The 23,115-nt window shown below is 37.0% G+C and overlaps 1 protein-coding gene across 1 annotated transcript in view; it reads right to left on the bottom strand.

The window, feature by feature from the left end:
* Positions 1-23,115, bottom strand: part of INTU (inturned planar cell polarity protein) — a 48,841-nt gene that overhangs the window by 22,154 nt on the left and 3,572 nt on the right. Inside the window, exons 2-4 of the mRNA XM_059826877.1 lie at positions 20,916-21,502; positions 9,564-9,649; positions 3,587-3,790 (exon numbers count right to left, since the gene is read on the bottom strand). Of these exons, the coding sequence (XP_059682860.1) occupies positions 3,587-3,790; positions 9,564-9,649; positions 20,916-21,502 (877 nt within the window). The remainder of the gene's footprint in view (positions 1-3,586; positions 3,791-9,563; positions 9,650-20,915; positions 21,503-23,115) is intronic.

Raw genomic sequence — 23,115 nt, 5'->3', positions numbered from 1 at the left:
TTTCTAATTACATCACTACAAATGGCTAGAAAGAGCCTTTTTTTCTTCTCACTATGAACTGGGGCCTTTACAGAAAACTCATTTGAGAATTATCTGTACACTTTCCCAGGGAAAGAAAAGACAACTGTAACAAAAGGTCATATACCGCCATACAAGATCAGATGTCTTCAAAGCAAGGCGAAAGTTCATAGGCCAATGACAATGGAATTAATAAATGAGAAGTAGCTCATTTCTTAAAAAGTGTAAACCCTCCCTCAACCTAAACAATCCAAACCTGGACAGACTACCTAAACTAATGGCTTATCAAACAGCTTCCCTTTTTTATTTTTATTTTACTAATTTCTCAAAGTGAGCCTAAATAACATTTAAAAAAAAAAACAGTGCAGTCTTGACAACATAAGGAATGGCCAAAAGAAATTGTGTCAAAATGGTGCCGACCAGCTAAAAAACTATAGTCTTCAAACACAGTGCACTGACAATAGAAGCTTTAAGTTGCATCTTAACTAAGATTAAAAAAGAAACAGTAGATGAAAGACAACTATGAATTCTTGAAAGATTAATTCAGAAATTATAAAAACAGGGAGACATGCTACAGGAAGTACAAGTCAGTGTCTGTATGAACCAAGCTTAACAGCTACTCAGTAATACCTACTTTGCAAGTATGCTAAACGCATGCTTCTAGTAACACTATCATGTAAAAAGGAATATGAACATTATTCCTTTTAAGACATAGTATCGCCAAAATCAGTTCAAACTCATAAAGATGTTATAGTTGTATGCTAGTACGAATAACGTATGTTATAATCGTAATACCTACCTTGAACTAAAACACAAAAAAGACAAGATCAACCTTACTTACAGAAACCATTATCATACGGGACACTCCCCACATGCATGCACACATGCTAAATTATTTCTAATACTACTTTCCTTTATAGTTAGGTAGACAAGAGCTTACAAGTCTGAGAGCTCATTAATTCTATTTTTGGGTGCCAAAAGCTCACAAGTGGAATAATTAGTTACTAGCTCTTGCTGCCATTGTTTACATGGATGTGATCTGCATATCATGCCTCCTTTGGATGTGGGTAAAGAAACTTAGTAAAGGATCATTATATTTTTATTGTGCAATATGGCATAGGTATATAATAACGACAGCACTAATTTGAAGTACTACTGTAAACTAGAACTGGAACAGTACATCTACAGGATAAATGTTGCTTACTGTTCACTAAATGAAATTGAAGACAAATGGCTTGAAGAAGGCGACATTCTTTCGTGCGGAAATGTTATAAAGAGCTTGATTACACCAGCAAAGCATCTCTCAACGTTAGAGACTATTTGGAGCTACGTAACTGCCAAGACTTCTCAGAGAACAATTCTTCCATGGTATGAAGGGACAAGAAGTACATTACAATCCCTCTTTTACCTCTGCTCAACATTCGGGGTTAATCCTGTTTCTTGGGCGAGTGTAAAGAAATAATGGCGCAAGAAAGCAGTACTCCATTTACTCTGAAGTGCAGGAATTGCAATTAGGCATTTGCATATCTATTCACCTACTAACAGAAAAGCCAGAGGCCCTGAAATATTTTTTTTTAAATATTTCCTATTGTGAAATATTAACTGTGACCAAGAAAACACTGGTCTTTATGTCTAGAGCAATTGTCCATAGCTGTTCCATCCACGTAACACAGCAGTCTTGAACTATAAACTTAGAATTGAAGAAGAAAAGAACTATTTGCAATATGTAAGTGAACTTTGATAAAGCATCGTAAGTTTATTTAATTCACAGTTCAATGAGCTCTTTTCATTTTTAGTATAGGGAAATACCAAAGCAGAAAAATACTGCAGTATTTTTTAATGGAAGCAATCTCTGGGTGGGAAAAAGAGCACAGGATGACCGTGCCTAGTTGCAACGCTATTAAAAAAAAAAAAGCAATAATTATAAGAGACACTTGTATAAACTAATTTCTGCTGAAGGTACCTCCAATGAAAAAATGTAGTCTCTTAAATGGGATTGCGAAGAACTGCAAACCCAAACTTACAGTGTTAGTATCTTGCTGTAATATGCAGTGAAGCATACATTACCTTAAAAATACTATGTTAAGAGCAGGATTTATTTTCCAAAATTAAGTACTCCACAGTTATGAAGTACTGTATTTATGGTTGCTTAATAAGCCTTAATTATACATACTCATCTGTCCATCTTGTCCTCTGCACAAGACAGGCATCTTTCAGGAAAAAAAAAGTAATACTTAAGACAATCTCTTAAGACATGCTGCATACATACAAAAGGGCCGAGTTAAAGTTGCACAAGTAGCCATAAATCTGTCATTTCCTAGCTTTCAGCCACTTGACTCTGCAAACTTCCCAACATTTTCTACATGATATCATGATATCGTGTCATTTAGTAGTGCTCTCCTCCCCAGCCCTGTTTCTAGAAAATAAAATTAAACTCCATTATGTGTAATTGTTACACTTTTTCTCTATTACACATCATCCAACAGAGCAATACAGACTTCTATCAGCTGAAAAATAGTATCAAAAAAATAAAAACATCTCAGAGAAGGGATGGAGCACTGACTAGATATAAGGATTAATTCCAGGTGAGAGAAAGCAAAATGTCTGTCTTCTGCTCCCCACTCCATCACTGTCCTGCTATCCCAGTCCCTGGGGACTGGCAAAACTTGAGCTTCATTTGATGTTTCCACATCACAGATAATATAAGATCACTGGGGCACTATACTGAATCTAAGGAGAATTTACAGAAGGGGAGAACAGTCTTTTTCCAAATGTCGGTTCCTAAAAAGTCCACTTTGTCCATTTGTCATTTTCAGATTGGGCAAGAGGCCAAACTCAGCCCTCCACACTGTCCTGTGTCCCTGCATTCTCAGTGGAGTATTTGTAGCTATGGCTACATCATGAACAACATCTACACAAACTTACAATGGGTTATATCTACACTGGCAAAATTTTTCCGAAGAACACAAAAAGGAAAGATGTGAAAGGAAGCTTTACGGGACAAAGGAAAAGTACTTAAGTAGCTCAAAAATGTTGCCCATGCAAGAATCAACAGTTGATTGCAAACAGCAGACATGCAAGAGTCCTCTAAGAAAAGACACATTAGCATTTCAGAACAGGAGGAGCTAGACAGATGATGTATGTGGACTGCCAACAGTGCCTGCTGGGGAAAATTTTTTTGACTAGGCAGATTTCATAGTTCAAGTTTGAGAGGCGTATTGAAAACATCACAGTGAGCATCTGAGAGACAATAACGAACTTCTGAATTTACCTCTGCTTTGCCTGTTAACACCTCTAGCCTGCTCTTTATGTAAAGACATTCAGCAGCGCTGAAGTGATTTCAACTCCAATTACAGTTTGTCAGCAGTGATGCTTTTTTTTTCCCCCCTGGACTTTCAGACCTTATTGCTGTCAAAATGGACATTTTACAGACTATTCACTACTCAAAATGATTAGCAAGATTTTTTTTTTTTTTTTTTTTTTTTTTTTTTTTTACACCAAAAGGCATAGCCGTTGCTGTTGTTAGTTGTTACCTTTCATCTTCGGTTTTATTTAGTTAGCCACATACCTCATCCTTAGATGTTTCAGAGTCCAGTTTCAGTGTGAGGAACATAACAATATGAGGCACGTCTTGTACAGCCTGTTGAAGGTCCGTACCTTCTTCTCCCCACATGAGCCGAACCAGATTGTTCATACTTGACTGTGCCCGTTTATACCTTTGCTGAGAAGTTCCTTCAGGCTCAAATATTGATGTTTCAAATGTAAGTTTAACCTATGAAGACAATTAATTATTGTGAAAATGAGGCTGTACTTACAATTACGTTCCAGTATTGTGAAATAAATGCAGTTTGAGCCCTTTAAGAGATTAAGTTTTCTTAGCTTTACTGACAAAGATGTAAGCATTCAAAAAAATTCCTGCTGTTTCAAGAAAACCAATTACATATTCAGCATTACATAATCATCTATTATTAAGGACAAAGCCAGCTATTACATGCTCTATGAACCATGTGAGTAAGCATGTGGTTTGGTGTGTCTTCATACTTAATTCTTGTGGTTTTGAGAATGGAAAGATATATTTACTGGTTTGGGTTTGTTTGAACACAAAACCTATTACCATGCTTTTGAAACACACAATATTTGACTTCTTTCAGAATGTCAGCACTTTCATAAGTATATATCCTCAAGACTCTTTCATGAGCATTTCTTTGCTTTTTCGAGCACACTGACAGGTACATTTGCACAGGAAAATAAATTCACATTAGACTGCAGAAGTCTTAGTTTGTAACACTCAGTAACAATCCTTCTTCCAAGCTGACAATGTTTTCACTATAACTTTTTTTTAAACTGTAAAGTCAGCAAATAAGAGTTCTGTTGCCGTATTTAACAACTGTACACAACTAGCAAGAAGCATAAAAGTTGTTTACATCACTTGCTGCATTATGCCTTCAGAAAAAGAAATAAAGCACTAACAGAGCATTGTCTCTTAAAAAATAACTTAAAGTTTAGATGATTACGCTTACTTTGTCAAAAGGTTATGTGAGGTTTACTGTTCTTTATTTCCCAAATAAAGTAAAACCCAGGAGTTATAGAATAAACACCTATTTCCTGGCTTACAAGCAACACAAAATCCAAACTTGGTGTGGAAATATGTTTCACAATTTGTTTCACAGACCTCCTTTTTCTGAGCACTGCCTTACAAAAATTATTTTAGTTGTTCCAGTAGGCATGAAATGAAAGAGTAATTTTTTTTTTTGTGAATGAACACTTCATCCTAAGTATGAAAGAAGGATATGTGAGAAATACCTAGCTCTTGACTGGGCATAAAATTGTAATTTCCAAGGAGAATAAATTGGTTTATTTTCTTGGATGACACCTTAGTTTTCATCATTGTTCAAAGCAACTGAAAATATATCTATTTAGACTAAGTAGGCACACTCTCAGTTCCCTCTTTCATATGTTTTTATTCAAGACTGTTTGTCTGTCTTGAAGTATCCTTAATGCCTATTGACTGGGACGTTCTAAACATAATACACATCACACCAAATCCCGCTTCTCTTCAAAGTCAGTGACAGTTTAGCCTAATGACTGATGCAACAAAAAAGGTTTCTATTTTCCCAGGTGCAATAAATTTGAAAAGCCCAAGCAGAGGTAATTTACACATGTAAATATAGATAATCTATGTTTTCAGAATTGTGTATGTGTATACACATACTTAAAGAGAGGAGTGCCAGCAAGGAATAATGATGCTTTAAAACACCCACTGCCCATCAAACTAGATCAGAGAGAAGTGCCATCATCAGCTCTTCCAGCTACAACATTTATGTCACTGGCTGCCTTCCTCTCATTCCACTCTACTCCCTCCGGATACTTCTCATTAATCTTTTCCTCTCCTATTTTGGCTGCTATCAGCTTTTTTCTCTTTTCTCTTCCCATTCTCTGGAACTGCACTGCATTCAATCCCGCTCTCCTGCCATATGCTACCACTTTCTTTTCTGACAGTAAATCATCACTCGCTGTCTCCTCATCATTTCCGTTTCAATTCATTATACTGCATATTAACAGGACTCGAGGAGCAGAAACATACAGCTAAGAAGCAGTGGCTTCTTAAGACCCAGTAACTTGATCATTCACAGTGTTACAGATCTGTGTTTTCTTCTCTGGCATTCTGTGACTTGGTTCTCTTTCTTTGTCACGCCATCTGCATGTATTTCACAGGATTTTCCTCATAACCTGTTTAACTTCTTGCAGATTTCCTCAAGGCTCAATATTATTTCTCTTAACTTCACTACGTCTTGTCTGTGGACACTTATTCATGACACTTAGGCTACAGTCTCTACACTAATGATGCACAGATGTAATTCTTGCTGCAGTCTATCTTTTAGTCTCTCAATTAAAAAAAAAAAACAAACTCAGTCTGGCTTGTCTTAGAGACAGAACCATATGGCCCTCTAAGCAAAAGCTCAAAACAAATTGGGCCAAACAGAACTTTAACTCTCCCTCACCCTGTAGGCATCCATGCTGCCTCCCACATCATTGTGGGCAATACCATACTGCTCAGATGTGAAGTCACTGTATTTTAAGAAACATCTGTCTCCACGATTTGACTACAAGTTCGTTTCCAAATCTTCCTGATTCTAGCTAACAGCTTGAAACATGACATTTTTTGTTGCTTTCTACTTTTGTCCAAGTTCTAATCTATTTCCTGCCTTTAGAAAAAAATTACTGTGAAAAGGACCATCTAGGCTGGAAAATGCTGTAATAGAAAATGACCAAGAGATGACATTTCTACATACCCTAAAAAACTTTTTTTTCTGTGGAGGAGAAATGAATCTTTGTCCTGAGCAGTGCACAGGATCTGATCAAATATGTGACTACTGAAGTACCCTTTTGTAAATACAGACTACAAAATCTTTAACAACTTTGATTCCATTTCTCCTAAAGAAAATCAGTTCAATGCACAGCAGAAAACAGGAAATGAAATGAAGAATGGGAAAAGCACAGAAAATATTAGTATTCCCGTCTATAAAAATATAGCATGCACACATTCTCAATACCTAGAACAGTTCTCAAAAAGCATTTAATCAAACTGCAGGGCGGCTCTGATGAAGGTGACAATAACAGCAAACTATGAGGTACATAGATGGGGGTTTTTCCGCTTAGGAAAGATGTGACAAAAGTGGAAAATGACAGAGCTCTCCAAAGTCATGCAATGATATGAAGAATAAGACATGAACAGTTAACTACTCCTCATAACACAGGAACCTGGGAGTATGAAATGCACTTAATGAGATGGCAGTTTGAAAACCAATGAAAATGAACATAACACAAATCAGTTATCTAAATCACTGCTACAGGATGCTGTGGAGATCAAAGGAATTTTAAAAACTAGATTAAAAAAGGAGAAGGTACAAACCTGTAAGTGATCCAACTAAGTCCCTAACTATTGACTGCTGGAAGCTGGAAAAGTACGATGGGAAGGTCATTCTGGATTTAATTTGTTTCTTAATACACTTTACTTAACCATTTGTCAGCGTAAGAAACAGAAAATGTAGCTGTTATACCACTGGGCTGACCCAGAAAGGCATGCTTTCTGTTTATCTGGGCTGTATGTCTTGGAATACGGATTTTATTATAGACAGAGCTGGTGGCATTGCCTGCCTTTTAAGATTGCCTGCCATTTCCTGTTTTAAGTCTCTGTTTTCCATGTGCTTATGGTTTGCACAACTGTAACTCAAAATTTCAGGCTGAAGTTTCTGATTCTGAATGTCTGCCTCAGGCTGAATATTTTTAGAAAGTTTAGGGTAAAATGGTTCTGCAACTTCCGAGTATCAGGGTAAGGAAAAGCATATTCTTTTAGCATATCTTCCCCTTCCTATTCTGTCTTCTCTGTCTTGTGGTGATAGGGAACAGCAGCTATTTTGATTACAGAAACGTAAAATTGTATAGACTACAAAATATAACTTTATCCTATTATCTCAAGCATTGACTGAGGAGTATGCTTTGTCCTGTCACATTCAGTGACTGCTACAGAACTTCTAAACAGGGTATCCAAAGCTTTATTCAGAATTGGGACTTTATCTTATCAGGTGACATGCGAGCACTCAAACAGAAACAGTTCTGCCATTTAAAAAAAAAAAAAGAAAAGAGATGGATGTAGCATTTGGATTCCTATTGCTCAATAGATACATTAAACTAGACTTTACATGCCTAGAAGCTAGTTTGCCTAAACTGAGGTAAGGAAAAAAAAATTCTGGAAATAAAATAATGAGATGTTATGTCACATGCTGCAACTGAGAGAATCTAGGTAATTAGTTTTTGAAATTACTTCCAGTAATTTTTAATACTGAACCCAGAAGAGCAGTGACTTTGCTTATGTAAATAACTTATAACTATAGTAAAATAGCTTTAAATTGCATCTTTTTTAATATTTTACAATGCATGATGAATGAGAATACATTAAGAATTTTGCTTGTGTAACAGCTGTCTTTATTACTAAATCTCAGAAACAACCCTGTTTCTTCAGCAGCATGAACACAGTGTTCTACACTGCAAAAACCCCAGAAGTGTGTATGTAAATTCTCCACTGGTCTATTTCAGCAATCACTCTTCTGGCTTGACTCAAACTGCACAGTGAAAAAGGAATAATTGCACTTTAATAAAAGGTTTTGGAAAGCCAACATGACAAACAGTTATACATTTCAAGTAATCACTGTCTACTTGACAGATTTACTGACAATGTAAACATTAATGTTGCATTAAAAGTAACTACTATATAAAGGGCTGCATTGCATTTTAGCAGCAAGTGATACGTATACTCTAATCTAGCAAGGATACAATTAAATAAACTATATAATCTCTGCTTTTTTAATCATTCTGTATTCAATAACAGTTACAGCAACTCCATATTTGGTCAAAGACAGGCAAGACAAGGTTTTTCTACCGTGGAGCTCTGCCAATACCTGACCACAAGTCTGGTAGCTTAGGCAAGCTTCATACTGTCAAGTATCTTGGAAAGCTTCCTAAACTGACATACTAGTACTCAATCTTAACTGCAGTTGCAGATGTAGTTCTACAGGCACTTACACTACGTAAGCTGCGAACAGAAGCATGTTTAACAAGACCTAGAATTTCCCCTTCTTTTTATCTCTGGACAGTAAAACATTTCTGTAATTATCACCTCATATATTCCACCTGAAGAAAAACTACCAAGATGTTAGAGACATAATGTAAGAGACACTACAATTTTGACCTGCTCCATCTCTTATCTATATGTTGCAACTTTTACTTTGTCTTCTTATCCACCAGGAAGCGGATTTAAGCAGAATATCTCAAAATACTTAATTTTACGCTATTAACATCCTAGGTAATTAACACTCTCCTGGTTTAATTCTGAAATAGCTATCTAATTCTTTATTAGTTATTTAATTCTTCATTATAGCTCCAAAAGTATTATTCAGCTAGAAAAGAAGATATATGCAGCAGGTTTTGGGGGAAAGAAACATTATTCATCAGGTCAGCTTTTTGGGGTTTTTTTGTACCAGTTTTTTATTACTGAATTCTAGCCATCTTCATCTCTGTTCAGTTTTGATAGATCTTAGAAGTATTTAATCTAAAAGCTCTTAAATAGTCAAGAATTCTGCAAGCATAGAATACCTTCATTCTCACACTGGGCCAAAAAAATCAGGTTTTATGATCAGTCCAAACCTACAATTATGCTGCTAACTCCTGCACAATGTTGCATGTGCTTTCTGACTGTGGCTGACGACAAACAGAATATCTAACAGCTGGACTGTGCCTAATGTCCCTTAATGGGACATTGGCTTGAGTCACTTACTAGCACCTACTTATTCTCACAAAACTTACCAGAATTAAACTCTGAAATTTCTACTCTGAGTGAAGTCAACCAATGTGTTCAAAAAGTAAATGAGGAATGTCTAAGAAAAAGACCGCCTAAGTTCTGTTTCCTAAAGAAAAAAGGCTAGAAAGAATATAACTTTTTTTTTTTTAAACAGAGGACATTGAGAATAAATGTTCCACTACTGTACCTGCATAGGACCTGGAATGCAAGACAAAACCCTTTCTATGTTTTCAGAATTCACATCAACATCATTTACAGCAACTAGAGCATCTCCTGGAGAGAAAACAGACAAAAGCATGAGAACATTAGATGGCATTCCACCACAATACAAAGCCAAACAGTGTTTTATTTTAAAAATTAATATAACATTCAAACACTTATAAATGTATTTTGTTACATTTAAGTTGATGGTGTCTACATGCAACATTTACTATGTTTAGAAACATTAGCCTATTACCTCAATGCTCTTAAGGCCTTACTGCCACGCTTGTATCATTTTACAAAAGTAACTGTCAAAGCCTCTCTCCTCCATCCAGGCTTATATCACTCTTGTTACTTGATCAGAAAACCCAGCAACTTCAGCAGTCTAGTTATGCCCCAAAATTACTTTTTTTCCCTTTGAAACCACCTCTGTTCACTTGCCAATCCTTCTCCACTGCTACCGCCATTGATATAACCACTACTGTTTCCAAAAGCACTCCAAAACTCACTCTTCCTGTAGCGGCTTACAAGTTCTAGGGCATCACTTAACACCAAAGGTTCCACATGTTGGCTGAGCCTAACTATGGGAGAATCCCACCACCCCTGAGTCCCTCTCTTTGAAGCAGTCCTGGCAGTTACCATGCGTATTAGTAACTCAGCTTAGTTCACTAAAGTGGCACAAAACCACTCACTCTTCCTCATTTCATCCCTGCACCTCCTTTGTCTCTCAAGCCACATCACAATTTAGTCCTTTCTCTTCTATTCCATGCCTTGTCCACTGCTGTGGCTTCTTATTCTGCCCTTTTCCTGCTTTAATCTGCCACTTGTTCCTGCCTAATGGTATCTTGCGTTTTCTAAATCTGACTCTCTTCCCTTTACTGAAAATGAGGAGAAAAATCCCAGGATCCCAAAGAAAAAGTCTTTAGCTGCAAATGGAAAAGGTTTGAAAAATTAACGGCACTAGTTATGACAGCAAACAGAACCCAATTACAGCTTACAAACTTAAAATGCACATTAAAGTACAAAAATCAAACTGCAATTTCTGTCTGAAGTGAGGGAAAATATTCTAGAGAAGTATCCCAGCAATAACTAGTTGATAACCTCTGCCTCGCCCCCCTCAAAAAGATGCATGTTTAAGCATGGAGTATGGAAGAAGGATGAGATACCAGTAAAAAAAAAATCACCTGTGAAGTTAGAAAACATAAAGCTAAAATAACATCAAAACCTGTAACTACTTAGATCTGTCAAAAGGAATAGAAATTGAAAAGTAAAAGTTCTTTTGGCCATTCATCTACTTTCAAAAAGAAAAAATTGGAAGCACCAGTAAGAAAAGGATACATATTAAAGATATTTCAGTTATGGTAGTGGGAGACTAAATCAACCAAAAGATTTGATTACTTAAGCTGGCAATTTAGAATATCAGTCCAACATTTAAGGTGAGATTTTAGGTTGAACCTAAGTTAGGAAAAACTGTCACTAAAGGGATAGTCCTTCATGGTTTCTCTAATGTCAACATCCAAAGTTGGAAGCACTTTTCAGTGCAAAAGAAACACTATCACAGAGGAAGAAACCAGTAACTATTACTGGAATAACAGAAATATAATGGAATTAAATAGTGTATTAATTCTCAAGAAGGTAGCCAAGTAACACAAAACATGAAAAAGACAAACATAATACCCAAATGCATTAGGAAAGGCATTTCCTTTGAATGTAAGTGAGTATTAATAGCACCTGAGAGGATCCCATCCAGAGTACTCCTTACAATTCTATTCACCTGTGCTCAAGGAAAATGAAATCAAATGAGATCAGATACATAGAAGTAATACTGCAGTGACCATGGGAAATGGAGAACCCATTTATGTTGGTTAAAGATGAGGTGAGCACAGGCTAGGTGTGAAAGCAGCTAGAGTAGAAATCAGAAGGTTCTGTGGTCTCAAACCAGAGAATTTCTAAAAGCTTTCCAATAAGGCTATCTAGGGCAAAATACCTAAGATGAGGCAACATAAATTTATGAAAAGAACTATATGAAGTGACTGCCAGTGGCACCAGGATATAGGACTTGATGGTTCATTAGGTCCTTTCCAGAGCCAGATACCAACTCCGGAGTAACAAAATAGGCCTTATTTTCTACTTGATTTTCTCTTTGGTGCCACTTTCAGTTGTCTCTGCTTTCTGTCCTATGACGTGAAAAACTTGATTAGTTTCGAGCTTGTATCTTCTGTCTGTAGAAAGGGAAATACAGAGAAGAAATTAGCTTCTTTCTTAACATTGAAAGTGACTTGATTCCAAGGTTATTCTTAAGCCTTACAGGTGTGAACTAAAAATACCAAGAGCTGCTCTGGAAAAGCAAATTGAAAACCAAGCCTAATTTTGCTTGAGCTGCATAGAGACTCCCTTAAAAAGTACCTCCACATCCTCTCCAAGATGATTAATACTAGCATTTAAAATAGTGTAACATATAGTATGAGACACTTAATAAACGACTGAAAAAAAGAAAAAAGGATTGACTAAGGTACTCATTTTCTTTCAAACTAGGTTCTCTTGAGCTTTGTTTTCTAAGGAAATGAGGCTTCTACAATTGTACTATGAACATCTTTGATCCCATTACTAAATTTCTGCCAAAGCTGGAAGAGAAGGCACAAGTCATGTGACATGCTATGAGTTCTCTTAATGGACTGCTGGATCGAGAAACCCCCTCTTGTCCTTCCCTCTCCTGCCCCAGGTAAAGCTGCACCCTGAGCTCATCACCTGTCCTGTTCATGCTCCAGGCTGGCCAGTCTGTACAAGGGCAGTTCAGAATCAGACACAGCAAACACTGACTTGTCCAAAAAGCTGTTAGAGGGCAGGAGAAGGAATGAGATTACAAGAGCAGTATGAGTTATCCCCATGTGTAGGGAAAGGCATGAGGGGAGGAATTCTGGGACTGGCATAGTGAAGGTATGTGGATAGAATATAAATCCAAAGCCAGTTGGACAGTTCATTATTTCCTCTGTTCACAGTTTGTTTTATTATTTGTATTTACATTTATATCTCATGACACTTAGGTGAGCCTTATTGAAAAAGGTGAATTAAACCAGCATGTTCCTCACAACTAGAGCTGCTACACTTGCAGGGTTCCAGGAATTATATGAATTCCAGAACACACTGACCAGCCTAGAGGCTGCAATCGTGACATCTGTCCTTTTCTCTTGTGCCAGGACATGTGAAAAGCCAGAGGCAGCATTACAGCAGTATTCATCTACACCTGCAATAGAGAAATCCTCAGCCAGCTCATAGTAGCAGCGCTCATCACTCTTTCAGGCAGTGTAAAGCGATTAGAAAAAGGTTATGGATTCATAGCGAATGTGCATGTTAGTATAACTATATTTTAAGCCTTGACTTGACAACAGAAATGTGCTCAACTGCAGAAATAAAGCACTGAACAACTGTAAGGTTCAGTACGTATTTCAAGTGTTCTAGGGAGAAGACTTGCTCAGCTCAAATTAACACAGTGATGATTAATGACATGCATACTAAGGAAAAACAGAATCTGTGTGTCTAAGGTCTGTTTCCTGAGAATCTAGTAAAAACAACAGGATCTGAAAGTTTAGAAGAATTCTGACATTTTATCATTATTTCTATTTTCTACCTTGTTGTTAAATGCCATCAAATATAACTGGAATTCTTCCCAGGTACTAGGTCGATTGCTCAAAATCGGTACAGAACACAATTAAGGCCAACAAGAGAAAGATCATTCTTAACTAACCATCACTAAGGAAATACAGAATCCCCCAAAAATGCAAGCGATATTCCTCTTTAATACGCTAGGCAAAACCAACTGCTCACCGTTATTTTACATTAAAGGAAAATTCATTCCTACACTTTCTTACAGCAAAACCAAGAAAAGGTTAAGTTTTATTATACACACAAAAATGTTACCATTCCTTGGAATGAATTAAATTGTTTTTTCTATTTCAAATAATAGTAGCTCTCTCCGTAACCTCTGTGTTTCTTGACGCATGGCACAATGAAGTTTTAGCCTATCGAATCTTCAACACAACAGTAATTCAAAGACAGGAAAGTTGAAAGTTAAAACAGCATTTAAAAGCAACTCACAGTAAGTCCATGCCAGAGCCCCAGGACTTGAAAATGAGTAATCAAAAGCAGAGCATTCAGGCTACTCTAATATAACAAGAAATTATAAACAGAATTACTACATTCTTTGTTGAAGAACACTGTATTAAAGATTCACAAATACAAGAGAAAGCATAAATTGCTCTTGTACTCATCTGGAGCATGGTTTAAACAAAAGTTGTTTGTTTTACTAGAGACCTTACAAATTCTGCTGTAAAGACAACAGTCAAGTCATGTAATCCACAAAGCCATTCAATCGAGCGAGCTGCACACATTTTGTGAAGATATATGCACCTTAGCACTTAAGGGAATATTTTTGAACCACATCTCCCAGGGTGGAATATACAAAGACACTTTGAAAGGAAATCCATCAGTATTTACATGTTATACACCCAAAGTGTTTTATTTATTCAACGCCTAATGTACATATGTAAAACTTTCATTGCAGCAGTAAATATTTATTCCATTCAATTTGTAAAAATGTAATCATGTACCATAAATGGAACAGCTTTCCAGAAGACACAGCCAAAGCAGTCATGTAAGGCTGCCTTCATTTTGCCAGAAAACGCTGTATCACTATTAAAGAACTGCAACTTGATGTACAACTAAGAAAATCTACATTTATCAGTATGGACTTTCCAGAATTGGGGTGTGTGGGGGGGTGTCTTTGCATTTTTTCCTTCTTTTCTTTTTGCCAAACACAACAGCATTCAAAGAATACAGACTATGAAGTAACAGAATGAAAGACATCACTGGCACAATATGCATGTAAAATTAGGAACACAGAATATCTTAAAGCAGAACATGACCACAAGATCTATGAGTGTGGTAATTAATGCCAGCGAAAGAGTTTATATACCCAAGTGTTCCTTTGTTGGAATTTCACATCTACACTTTCGCTGAGAATTGTTTCCTCCCCTTTAGCAGTGTGAAAAACATACAGAAAGTGACACTGACTTCGGTCTTCAGACATTAAGTCTGTCACAAAAATAGTGCAAATGTATAATCTAATTTCACTTACTTAATGTTTAATCAATTTATGTTAAATGAAATAAAAGGGTACATGGTGTTTGCAGTTGTTTAAGTTGATCCAACTTGATGGTTTGCAGAGTTAAGTCAACTTTTGCCAGACTAAAACATTTCTGAATTTCAGATGTAGAGACATTTCACCAGAGAGAAAAAAAAAGTTGTACAGATGGTACTGCAAATACATTTTCCAATCATCCTTGTGCTCTATGAACTGGGTGTAAACCCCCTCCAACTGACTTTTCTTTGGTACAGAGATCAAAGTGACCTTTTTCCTTTTTGCTCAAGTAGACGTATACACTTACATAGACAAGAATCAGACATTTGCATGAAATAAATTTTCTTCAGCCAGCTCCAGGATATCAGACCTTGAGTCAATAAATTTGTCTTTAGAAAAATACATGTCCTTCTCCTTAAGGAATAAAGTAAGCTTTTTTTTAATCCCATAATAATGAATAATCAAGCTTTTGAGTTCTATCACTTATTATAAAAAGATTCTCAGCCCATAAAGAAACCATAAGATGTCCCTATATGTTCTCCACACAATGCCAAGCAGAACTGAATTTTACTAGAGAACAGAGAGAGGGAGAGAGGCAGGAATTCTTTCCTATTTTCTTTGTTCTGTCTTTCCATCTTCTCATTAGAAAAGACTTCTCACATCCAGTCAATAATAGCTAAGAACAGTGTATATTGATCTCAAACACCTAGTTTGCACACATCTGATGAAATTATTCCTGCTTTTTTAACGACAAAGTTTAGAAGAATCTTTGGGACTGCTGGCATCCCTAAAACGTTTCTTTCAGAACTACCTACCACTTTGCCACATAAGGCACAGGACTATTACTTTTGTTAAATATCCATTCCCTAGAGATGAACTTGCAAGCACCATTTCTAAAAGTAGATCTTCTTTGCATTAAGCCAGGGGACACTTATGGATAAGTGATTACCACTTCCACACTGTGATGGGAAGTGAACATTTTTGGCTGAATTAAAATCAGAACCATGTTCTTCACATGGGAGAGGACTGAGGACACTTTTTTCATGAAATCCTGATATTTAGTTTCCTCTGTTCTTGGTAATGAGTTGGTGGAAGTACTTATAAATGTTCACATACTCCTTTCCAAAAAAGGCAAAGCATGGAACACATTTTCCTGAAGAAAGCCAGATCAATTAGTTGCTTTATATGTTAGCAGACTGCTTTCACCCAAACCAATGCTGTTATGTTTCAAGAGGAGATTAAAAGAACATAAACGACATCCCAACTCCACAGTGAGAACATAGCAAAGCTTACGCAAGCTCTGTATTTCTATCTTGCTTGCCCAACATCTCTACTTTGGAGAGCCTTTTCAACAAGTATACCATATATGGTAATTCCTCATGAAAATCTCCAAGTCCCACAGTATTTTGGTCCTTTCAAGGACATTTTTTTGACAGGGCTCTTAGTTCCATGGCCTGCAAATGACAGAAACAGCATTTACTTTGACTGCCACAAGATGACTGCAAGTTGCTTAATTTTTATAAATGGATTACTGTTTTGAACCACTAGTCTATGTTACAGAAATCTAACAGATACACTTGGCTTTCTAGCAATGATGGCCTTGTTTACCAAAACTTCAGAACTCCAACAGCAATATCTGTGGTTTTACTATTAAAATTAAAATGAGCAAAGATTACTACTTAAACATTTCTTTGTTTGGAGAAGACAAACAAATAACTCTCCCACATAACATCAACAGAATTATTAGATTAGAAAGGCATTTGTCAGTAAATGGGGTTGGGCTCTGGACCTTTCAACTGAAGCTTGCAACAGCAGCTTGCATCTTTTGCATACTTGTTCAAAACTGAATTATTATAGCCCATCTTTACTACCATCCAAGATTAATCCCCGTCCCTGGGTAGTTTTCACACTTTTTTAACAATTGTGCCTACTGATCAGGTGAGACAATTCATGCAAACCATTCAGATAGTCGGTGATGAGAGCAGTAAGAACAGAAGATAGTTTCAAGGAGGGTAACAATAGCATGCTCTGCTACTGAAAAGAGCTTTCCTGTATTTTCAGTGTCATTGGAATTACTTTTCCATTTGCACTATAGTAAAGATGACGATCATCAGCATTTATAAGAAGTATCCCCTGGTGTGAATCATATAGGTTTCAATTTGAAGAGGGGGGGGGGGGGATATCAAATTATAATGGCATTTCCTATCACAACCCTTATTCGCCTGGATCTAAAAGTGAATATTTAGTGGAGCTTTTTATCTTTGAAGATACACTCAAAGATGAGACTAGAAAGTTTTACATAGCAGACCAAGCTTTGCATATTGTTAGTAATGAACTCAAGCAAGAAAAAAGTTTTGCCAAAAGTACAAAAGACACTTAAAAACCATGAGATAAAAGCAACTGTATTTCATCTTAACCAAAATGAAAGTGACAGCAAGAATTTAAAAATCAATGAGGGCTTTTTTTGTTCTGAAAATTTAAGATGGATGCTGAACCACTAAATATAAAAAAAGAAGATAAATGAACTGATAAACAACACATGGATAGAGTGGCATCTTTTTACAGAGTTACAAAGCTGCAGAGTTTTTTTAGCTTGCAAAACTGTTGTATTTACTATCATGTGGTCAGCGCCTGCATTCTACTTGGTTAATGAAGTACTGCAACAAGACTTACGACTTCCATATGCAATCTCAAAAAAAAAAGTGTAGTGCACAAATAATAAACAGATGTTTTAAATGTTCAAAGCTATAAGGGATACACATTTCAGAATAAATTGAAAAAGCCACCTGAGGAAAGTGATTATTTAAGGGGGAAAAAGCAGTTATTTCTACTAAAAAATATTAAAGCAATAATCACTTTGTAACTGTTTATTTGGAGTGAAAAAAATGAAGAGAGTTTCATCACCCTTATGATTCAACCGTGGTAGCCATTTAAGTGGTTACCACACTTATCACGGACAAATTAACTAATTTGCCAATGAAAATTCTAAGTAATCAGTACCTTCGTTATTATTTAGCATATTACAAACGCAAGTCTTGGGAAAAATAATCTAGACAGCTCAAATTTTAAATAAGATGGGAGAGTTAGAATACTCTGTTGGGCATAACTGGCAGGATTTTGGTAGCGGGGTGCTGCAGGAGTGACTGCGTGGCAGGAGGTCATGAGCTGCCTTGTGCTGCTGGTAGCCAGTTCTGAAGCTGGTGTAAGCAACTCACTGTGTACCAAAACATCGCCTAGCCAGGGTAGCTACGGCACCTCTGCCCAAACTTATTTAAGAAAGAGCAGCAGTCACTAGGGCAAGTGCTGTAGCCCACGGAAGGGACCCATCCCTGAAGGGCTGTGGCCTCTGGAGGAGTCATGCTGTAACAGGAAAACAAGAAAGAAGCAAGGAGCGGCGGAAGGAAAACATCACACACACAATCCCACCCTCTTGTGCCACCCGTTACCTCACCAAAGGGGTTGGGACACACAGTGTTAACATGCAGTGAAAACAAGGGTACCTGAGACTGGGAAAGGGGAGAGGAGAAGTGTTTGGTTGAAGCTGAGCCTGGAGAAGGCAGGGAAAAAGGCATTTTCTTAATTGTTTGGGGTCTTGTTTTGTTTACATCTTCTCAGTACGCGAAACAGTGATCTTAAGTTTTGTATTAATTGGCAAAAAATTAAATTCAGTAACAACTGCGCGAGTCAAGATTGTTTGCCTGAAATGTGTGTTGCAAACCAGTCACCAGGAAGACGACAGTATGTCATTTTAAAGCATGTATTTCAAAAGGAAAATATATTTAGTATTTGCTTCACAAAAGACTATTACAAAAAATTGTCTGCACCATTGAAGGCTATTAAAACACCAAAAAGCAAAACAAGAACAGGTTAATACCTATCCATATGCAAGTCAATGAAGATGAACAAAGTTTAACCAAACCAGCCAGCAGGCACCATGCTATACTGATCAGATATTCCTCATTAGTGATGGCTCAAGAAGCTGCTAACTTTTGTGCAAATACTTCAATTTTAGACTGACCACAGAAATATTCTTTACTGACTCTTTCCACAATTCACAACAGGATTCCTAAAACTTACTTTTAACAACAACAACAAAAAGCAGAGTTCTGCTGTATTTTTCTTGAACCTTCTGTCCAACTTCAGATCCTGTGAAGATCTGAGGAGGCTATCTATTCAACTACAGTTGCTTCTAAATGAGGCTTTGGATGTATATCACAGCTATCCCATCCTCTGATACGCAATGCAGAAACAGTAAACCAGACAGTTTTTTGACCAGAACAAAAATTTTTTTTACTGTATACTCTTCATGCAGACAGCACTGAAACCTGAGTATCTAATTTATGCAAAACATCCCTATTTCTAGACACCACATAAAAATTCCAGAGTATGTGTTCACTACAGATATATAATTTGAAGTATTTTTATAAGAAAATCATACATTTTATACTGTTGGCACAGAATACAGCTCATTTTCCCAGTTAAGAGCTGAGTAACTACAGTATGCTTAGAAGTATTTGTTTCCAATGTGCAAAACCAAGGCAATATTGGTTGATGATAGCCCAGGACATATTAAACTACTAGACTCTTCAGATTAATTTAGGTGTTCTTCTATTTAAAATAAAACAACCACCCCCCCCCCCCCCAGTTTTTGTCCTCACTAGCTCCGGGAAGCATTAAGGGCTGCAGATGAAGTACCACCTCCATTTAGAACATTAGCTTTATCTCCTGGATCTTGTATTTGCTTACAGTTTTCTGACTTCACACCTGCTCTTACAAACAAGCAGTTATATACAAATTTGTGTCCCAAAATTAACTTACAGGTTATAAAGACCCACTCTTACACTAATTAGATTAAATCCATTAATCAGATCAAGCTGAAACTCATTCCCTCCTCCCCCTCATTCTGCATCCCCCACTTCTTGACTAATCAGTTCTTTCTGGTAAAATTTGAAAGTTATCCAATTTTCCCTCTGGAGTATTCTTTAGCATCCCTACCACACACACGTGCTAGAAGAATCAGCTACTCAAAGCACGATTTGCCTTTTTACACACACAGCATTGGCATTTCAAAAGCACTCATGCTGATTTTGTGGAATTTGTCCTACTATAGTATTAAGATTTTCATGATCTTCTAACCAACATCACATCTTTGCTCTCTCCCTACCAGGGACCAACTTCAAGGGTGATTAAACCTTCCACCCTTTACAGATGTAGGCTGGCTGTCTCACATTTACTGTCTCTGAGGTTGGGGTCTTGTGAGTGACAGGTCCTTTAATGGCCTCTTGATGCCGAAGCGGGAGTATTTCTGCTCCTTCACTTCCAGCCACAGAAGTTCATTCCCCTCCGTTATTCACGCTCAGGTCTTTGTCAGAGCTTCTGTGACCCAACTTTAACTTGCTACACCAGCAAAAACTAGACAGGCAGTTTTTTTTCTGGGTTAGTTTTCTGCCAGGTTATTTAGTTGCATCGGCTCATGGAAGCGTCTGACAAGAGCCAAACCAACACAAAGGAGAGCTGCTATATGGCTCACTGCCTCCTCAAACTGCAGCCCCACTATGTATTTGGAGGCCTTCTGATCACAACTGCTCCAGAAGCAGCTGTTATACTTGCTAAACAGAAGAATATCCAAACAAGGCTGTGCAGAAAGTTTGTAACATACAAATATATCTTACTCAGTATTTTTTCCTCATTTTTATGGTACAAAATCCATTTAAAGCATATACAGTAAAGCTTTTTACCTAAGGGGGATGGTGTGGAAAAGAATGAAAACAAAATACAGTATTTGGCAGACTACGTTTTTTTCCCCAGTCCCACTTATCTACTGAGCAAATTCTGCAATTGGGGGGGGGGGGGGGGGGGGGGGCAATTTGTTGCTCCAAGTTCAAGCTGCTCACTCCCTGTATGCTTCAAGGATAGTCATCTCCTTACTATATTAACACCCTCTAGTTTATGTCATGTGTTCTTAAAACCACTAATATAGTAAAATTGAATAGGTAAAAAAATCAGATGCAATGATGTTTATTTAAATTAATACCTCAAGAACTGTTTATTTAAATTAATATCTCAAGAACTGACAAAATAGTTGTTGTAAGTAATTGTTTATGTCTCAGGAATATTCAAGTCAGCTGCCTCAAAAAATGTATTTAAAATCTTCATTTTAAAGGAAGAGTGCAGAAGTTGACTATTCATTCGATTACTTACCAATCAAGATTTGACCCGTTTTCATTGCTGAACTACCTGGCACCAAGCCATGTACTACAAGCTTCTCTTCACTGATTCCTCTGATGACTTTATCCTTCCTGCCTTGTTTTTCTGCTCTTCTGCTGCTCCATGAAGACTGATGGACAATCCCTACTAAGGCCTCCAGCAGCCTGTGCTGCTTGTCTTCTCCAGCACTGTTGAGTTTTCTGGGATTTACATAAACGTACACATCTTTATATTTTTGCTGAACTGTGACACCCATTTTCTGAGCAGATTGGTGTTTCAATATGGAAGTAGGACCAGTGGAGTGCAGGTTACAGCTTCCACTGCCTTTCTTACCAGAATGCTTTGGTAAAAGATTCTTCTTTTTTAATATTTTTGTCAATTTCTTCAGTTCATACTTTTTTTCTTTTTGTGATCCCTCTTGAATAACTTCAGCTTCATTTTCACGAAACCTGACATGATTCACTGTCGGCATTTCTGGACAGCTGTTCTGAAGCAGAGTTTCTTCTTCACTTTCACTCAATTCTAAATAAAATAATTCCCCATTTTTCTGCACACCATCCAACCATTCAGGCTCAAGGTCACTGGGAAAGAAAGAAGAATGATCAGTGACAGCTCTGACAAGGAAGACTGCTATGCAAGTGACATCTGATTACTTCAAGTAGGGAAGGGATAGAGTGCAAGGGAAACAAAAGGAAAACAAAAATGTTGGTTCCTGAATATTGGAAGCTCGACAGCTTTAAGTTTGCCATGAGGGGAAGAGCTCTTCTCAGACAAGCGATGGATATGGCAAGGAGAGACATCCTTCTCGGATGTTAAAACAGCTTCTTCAAATACCTTACAGGAAAACGGACATTGCAAAAAGCAGTATTCCCTTTTCTGAAAACAAACCATAAAACCCAATCCCAAACCATTTCTTTCACATACAAATTTTAATTAGTAATTACATTCATGGGCATGATGGGGCTTTCTCTTGGAAAAAAAATGCCATCCTATTTGTTCTCTCCCATTATTTTTTTTCCCTTATGCATTTGTAAGACAGATTGTACTGCACGTGCTTTGGAAACAAAAGATTAACATTTTAAAAATCACCTCAATGTAACAAAAAAACCCCAAGACAAAATCTAGGCAATGCTTTTTAAAAGACAAGTTCAAAGTAGCATACTTAAGCTCACATGCAAAAATACACAATAAAAAAGTAAAGAGGCAGCACTGCTATAGAAGTTCTAGCAGCTGGAGTGGATCACTAAGTCAGTAGCACCAAGCTGCTGCAAAGAAAAGGCAAGGCAACTCCAGGATGTATTAACAGGAGTACCATCTGCACAGCACAAAAAAATTTTTATCCTAATTTGGCAATGGCGATGCGTCAACCATGTCCAGTTTTGGATAGTACATTTTAAGAAAGATGTAATAACTGGAACAAGCCCAGAGCACAGAGACAAATATTAAGTAGTTTATAAACATGTTTTAAAGGGCAAGAGACTGAAGGAAATCATACTCTTTTGGCTGAGAAAAAACCCAAAGAAAGAATGATAGCTAAGAAGCAACAGGCCAAATGATCCACTCACCCACCCCAAGATGAACCACAGAGTGTTACTACAGAAGGATAAGGATCAATAATAGTCAAAGTACTTAGTGGTTTAATTTACCAAAGTATTTAACCTAAATATTTAAAGAGCTTTTTGATCATACACACCAAAAAAAAAAAAAAAAAAAAAATCAGCATTAGCAGGCAATGTAAGGAGCATCTGGGACGTTCTGTATGGAACATTTTCAGGAACAGACAAGACCAGTTCATTCTTCCTGACTAGAGGACAAAGTCTCCCTTTCTATGAATCTGCGACCACACTGATAAAAATCAAATAAAGAAAAACTAGAATGGAGACTTACATCATAATTAATATAATTAATTGTTTAAAGTTAACATACATTCATACACTTTATACTAGAACTAGCTAATTTTACTGAATAAAGGATGCAAATTTTGTTTAAAAGTAGTCTTACATAATTTAAATAGAGCATTAATTTGAACACACAGATAAGTGATGCAGCTTCAAAGTTTAGCTGAAGAGAGAACATTATACAAAGACACCACACCTTTAAGAGCCCAAAGAGAGGACCTAGCTGGACTAAGAATATAGGAAACATTGGCATTACACTCTTCCTGGAACCCCAGTGACTTAAAGAAGTCTATGGA

Source organism: Gavia stellata, chromosome 19 (assembly GCF_030936135.1).
Source record: "Gavia stellata isolate bGavSte3 chromosome 19, bGavSte3.hap2, whole genome shotgun sequence".
Classification (NCBI taxonomy): domain Eukaryota; kingdom Metazoa; phylum Chordata; class Aves; order Gaviiformes; family Gaviidae; genus Gavia; species Gavia stellata.
Note: the sequence above shows the minus strand (reverse complement) of the source record. Positions and strands in the feature narration are given on the sequence as shown.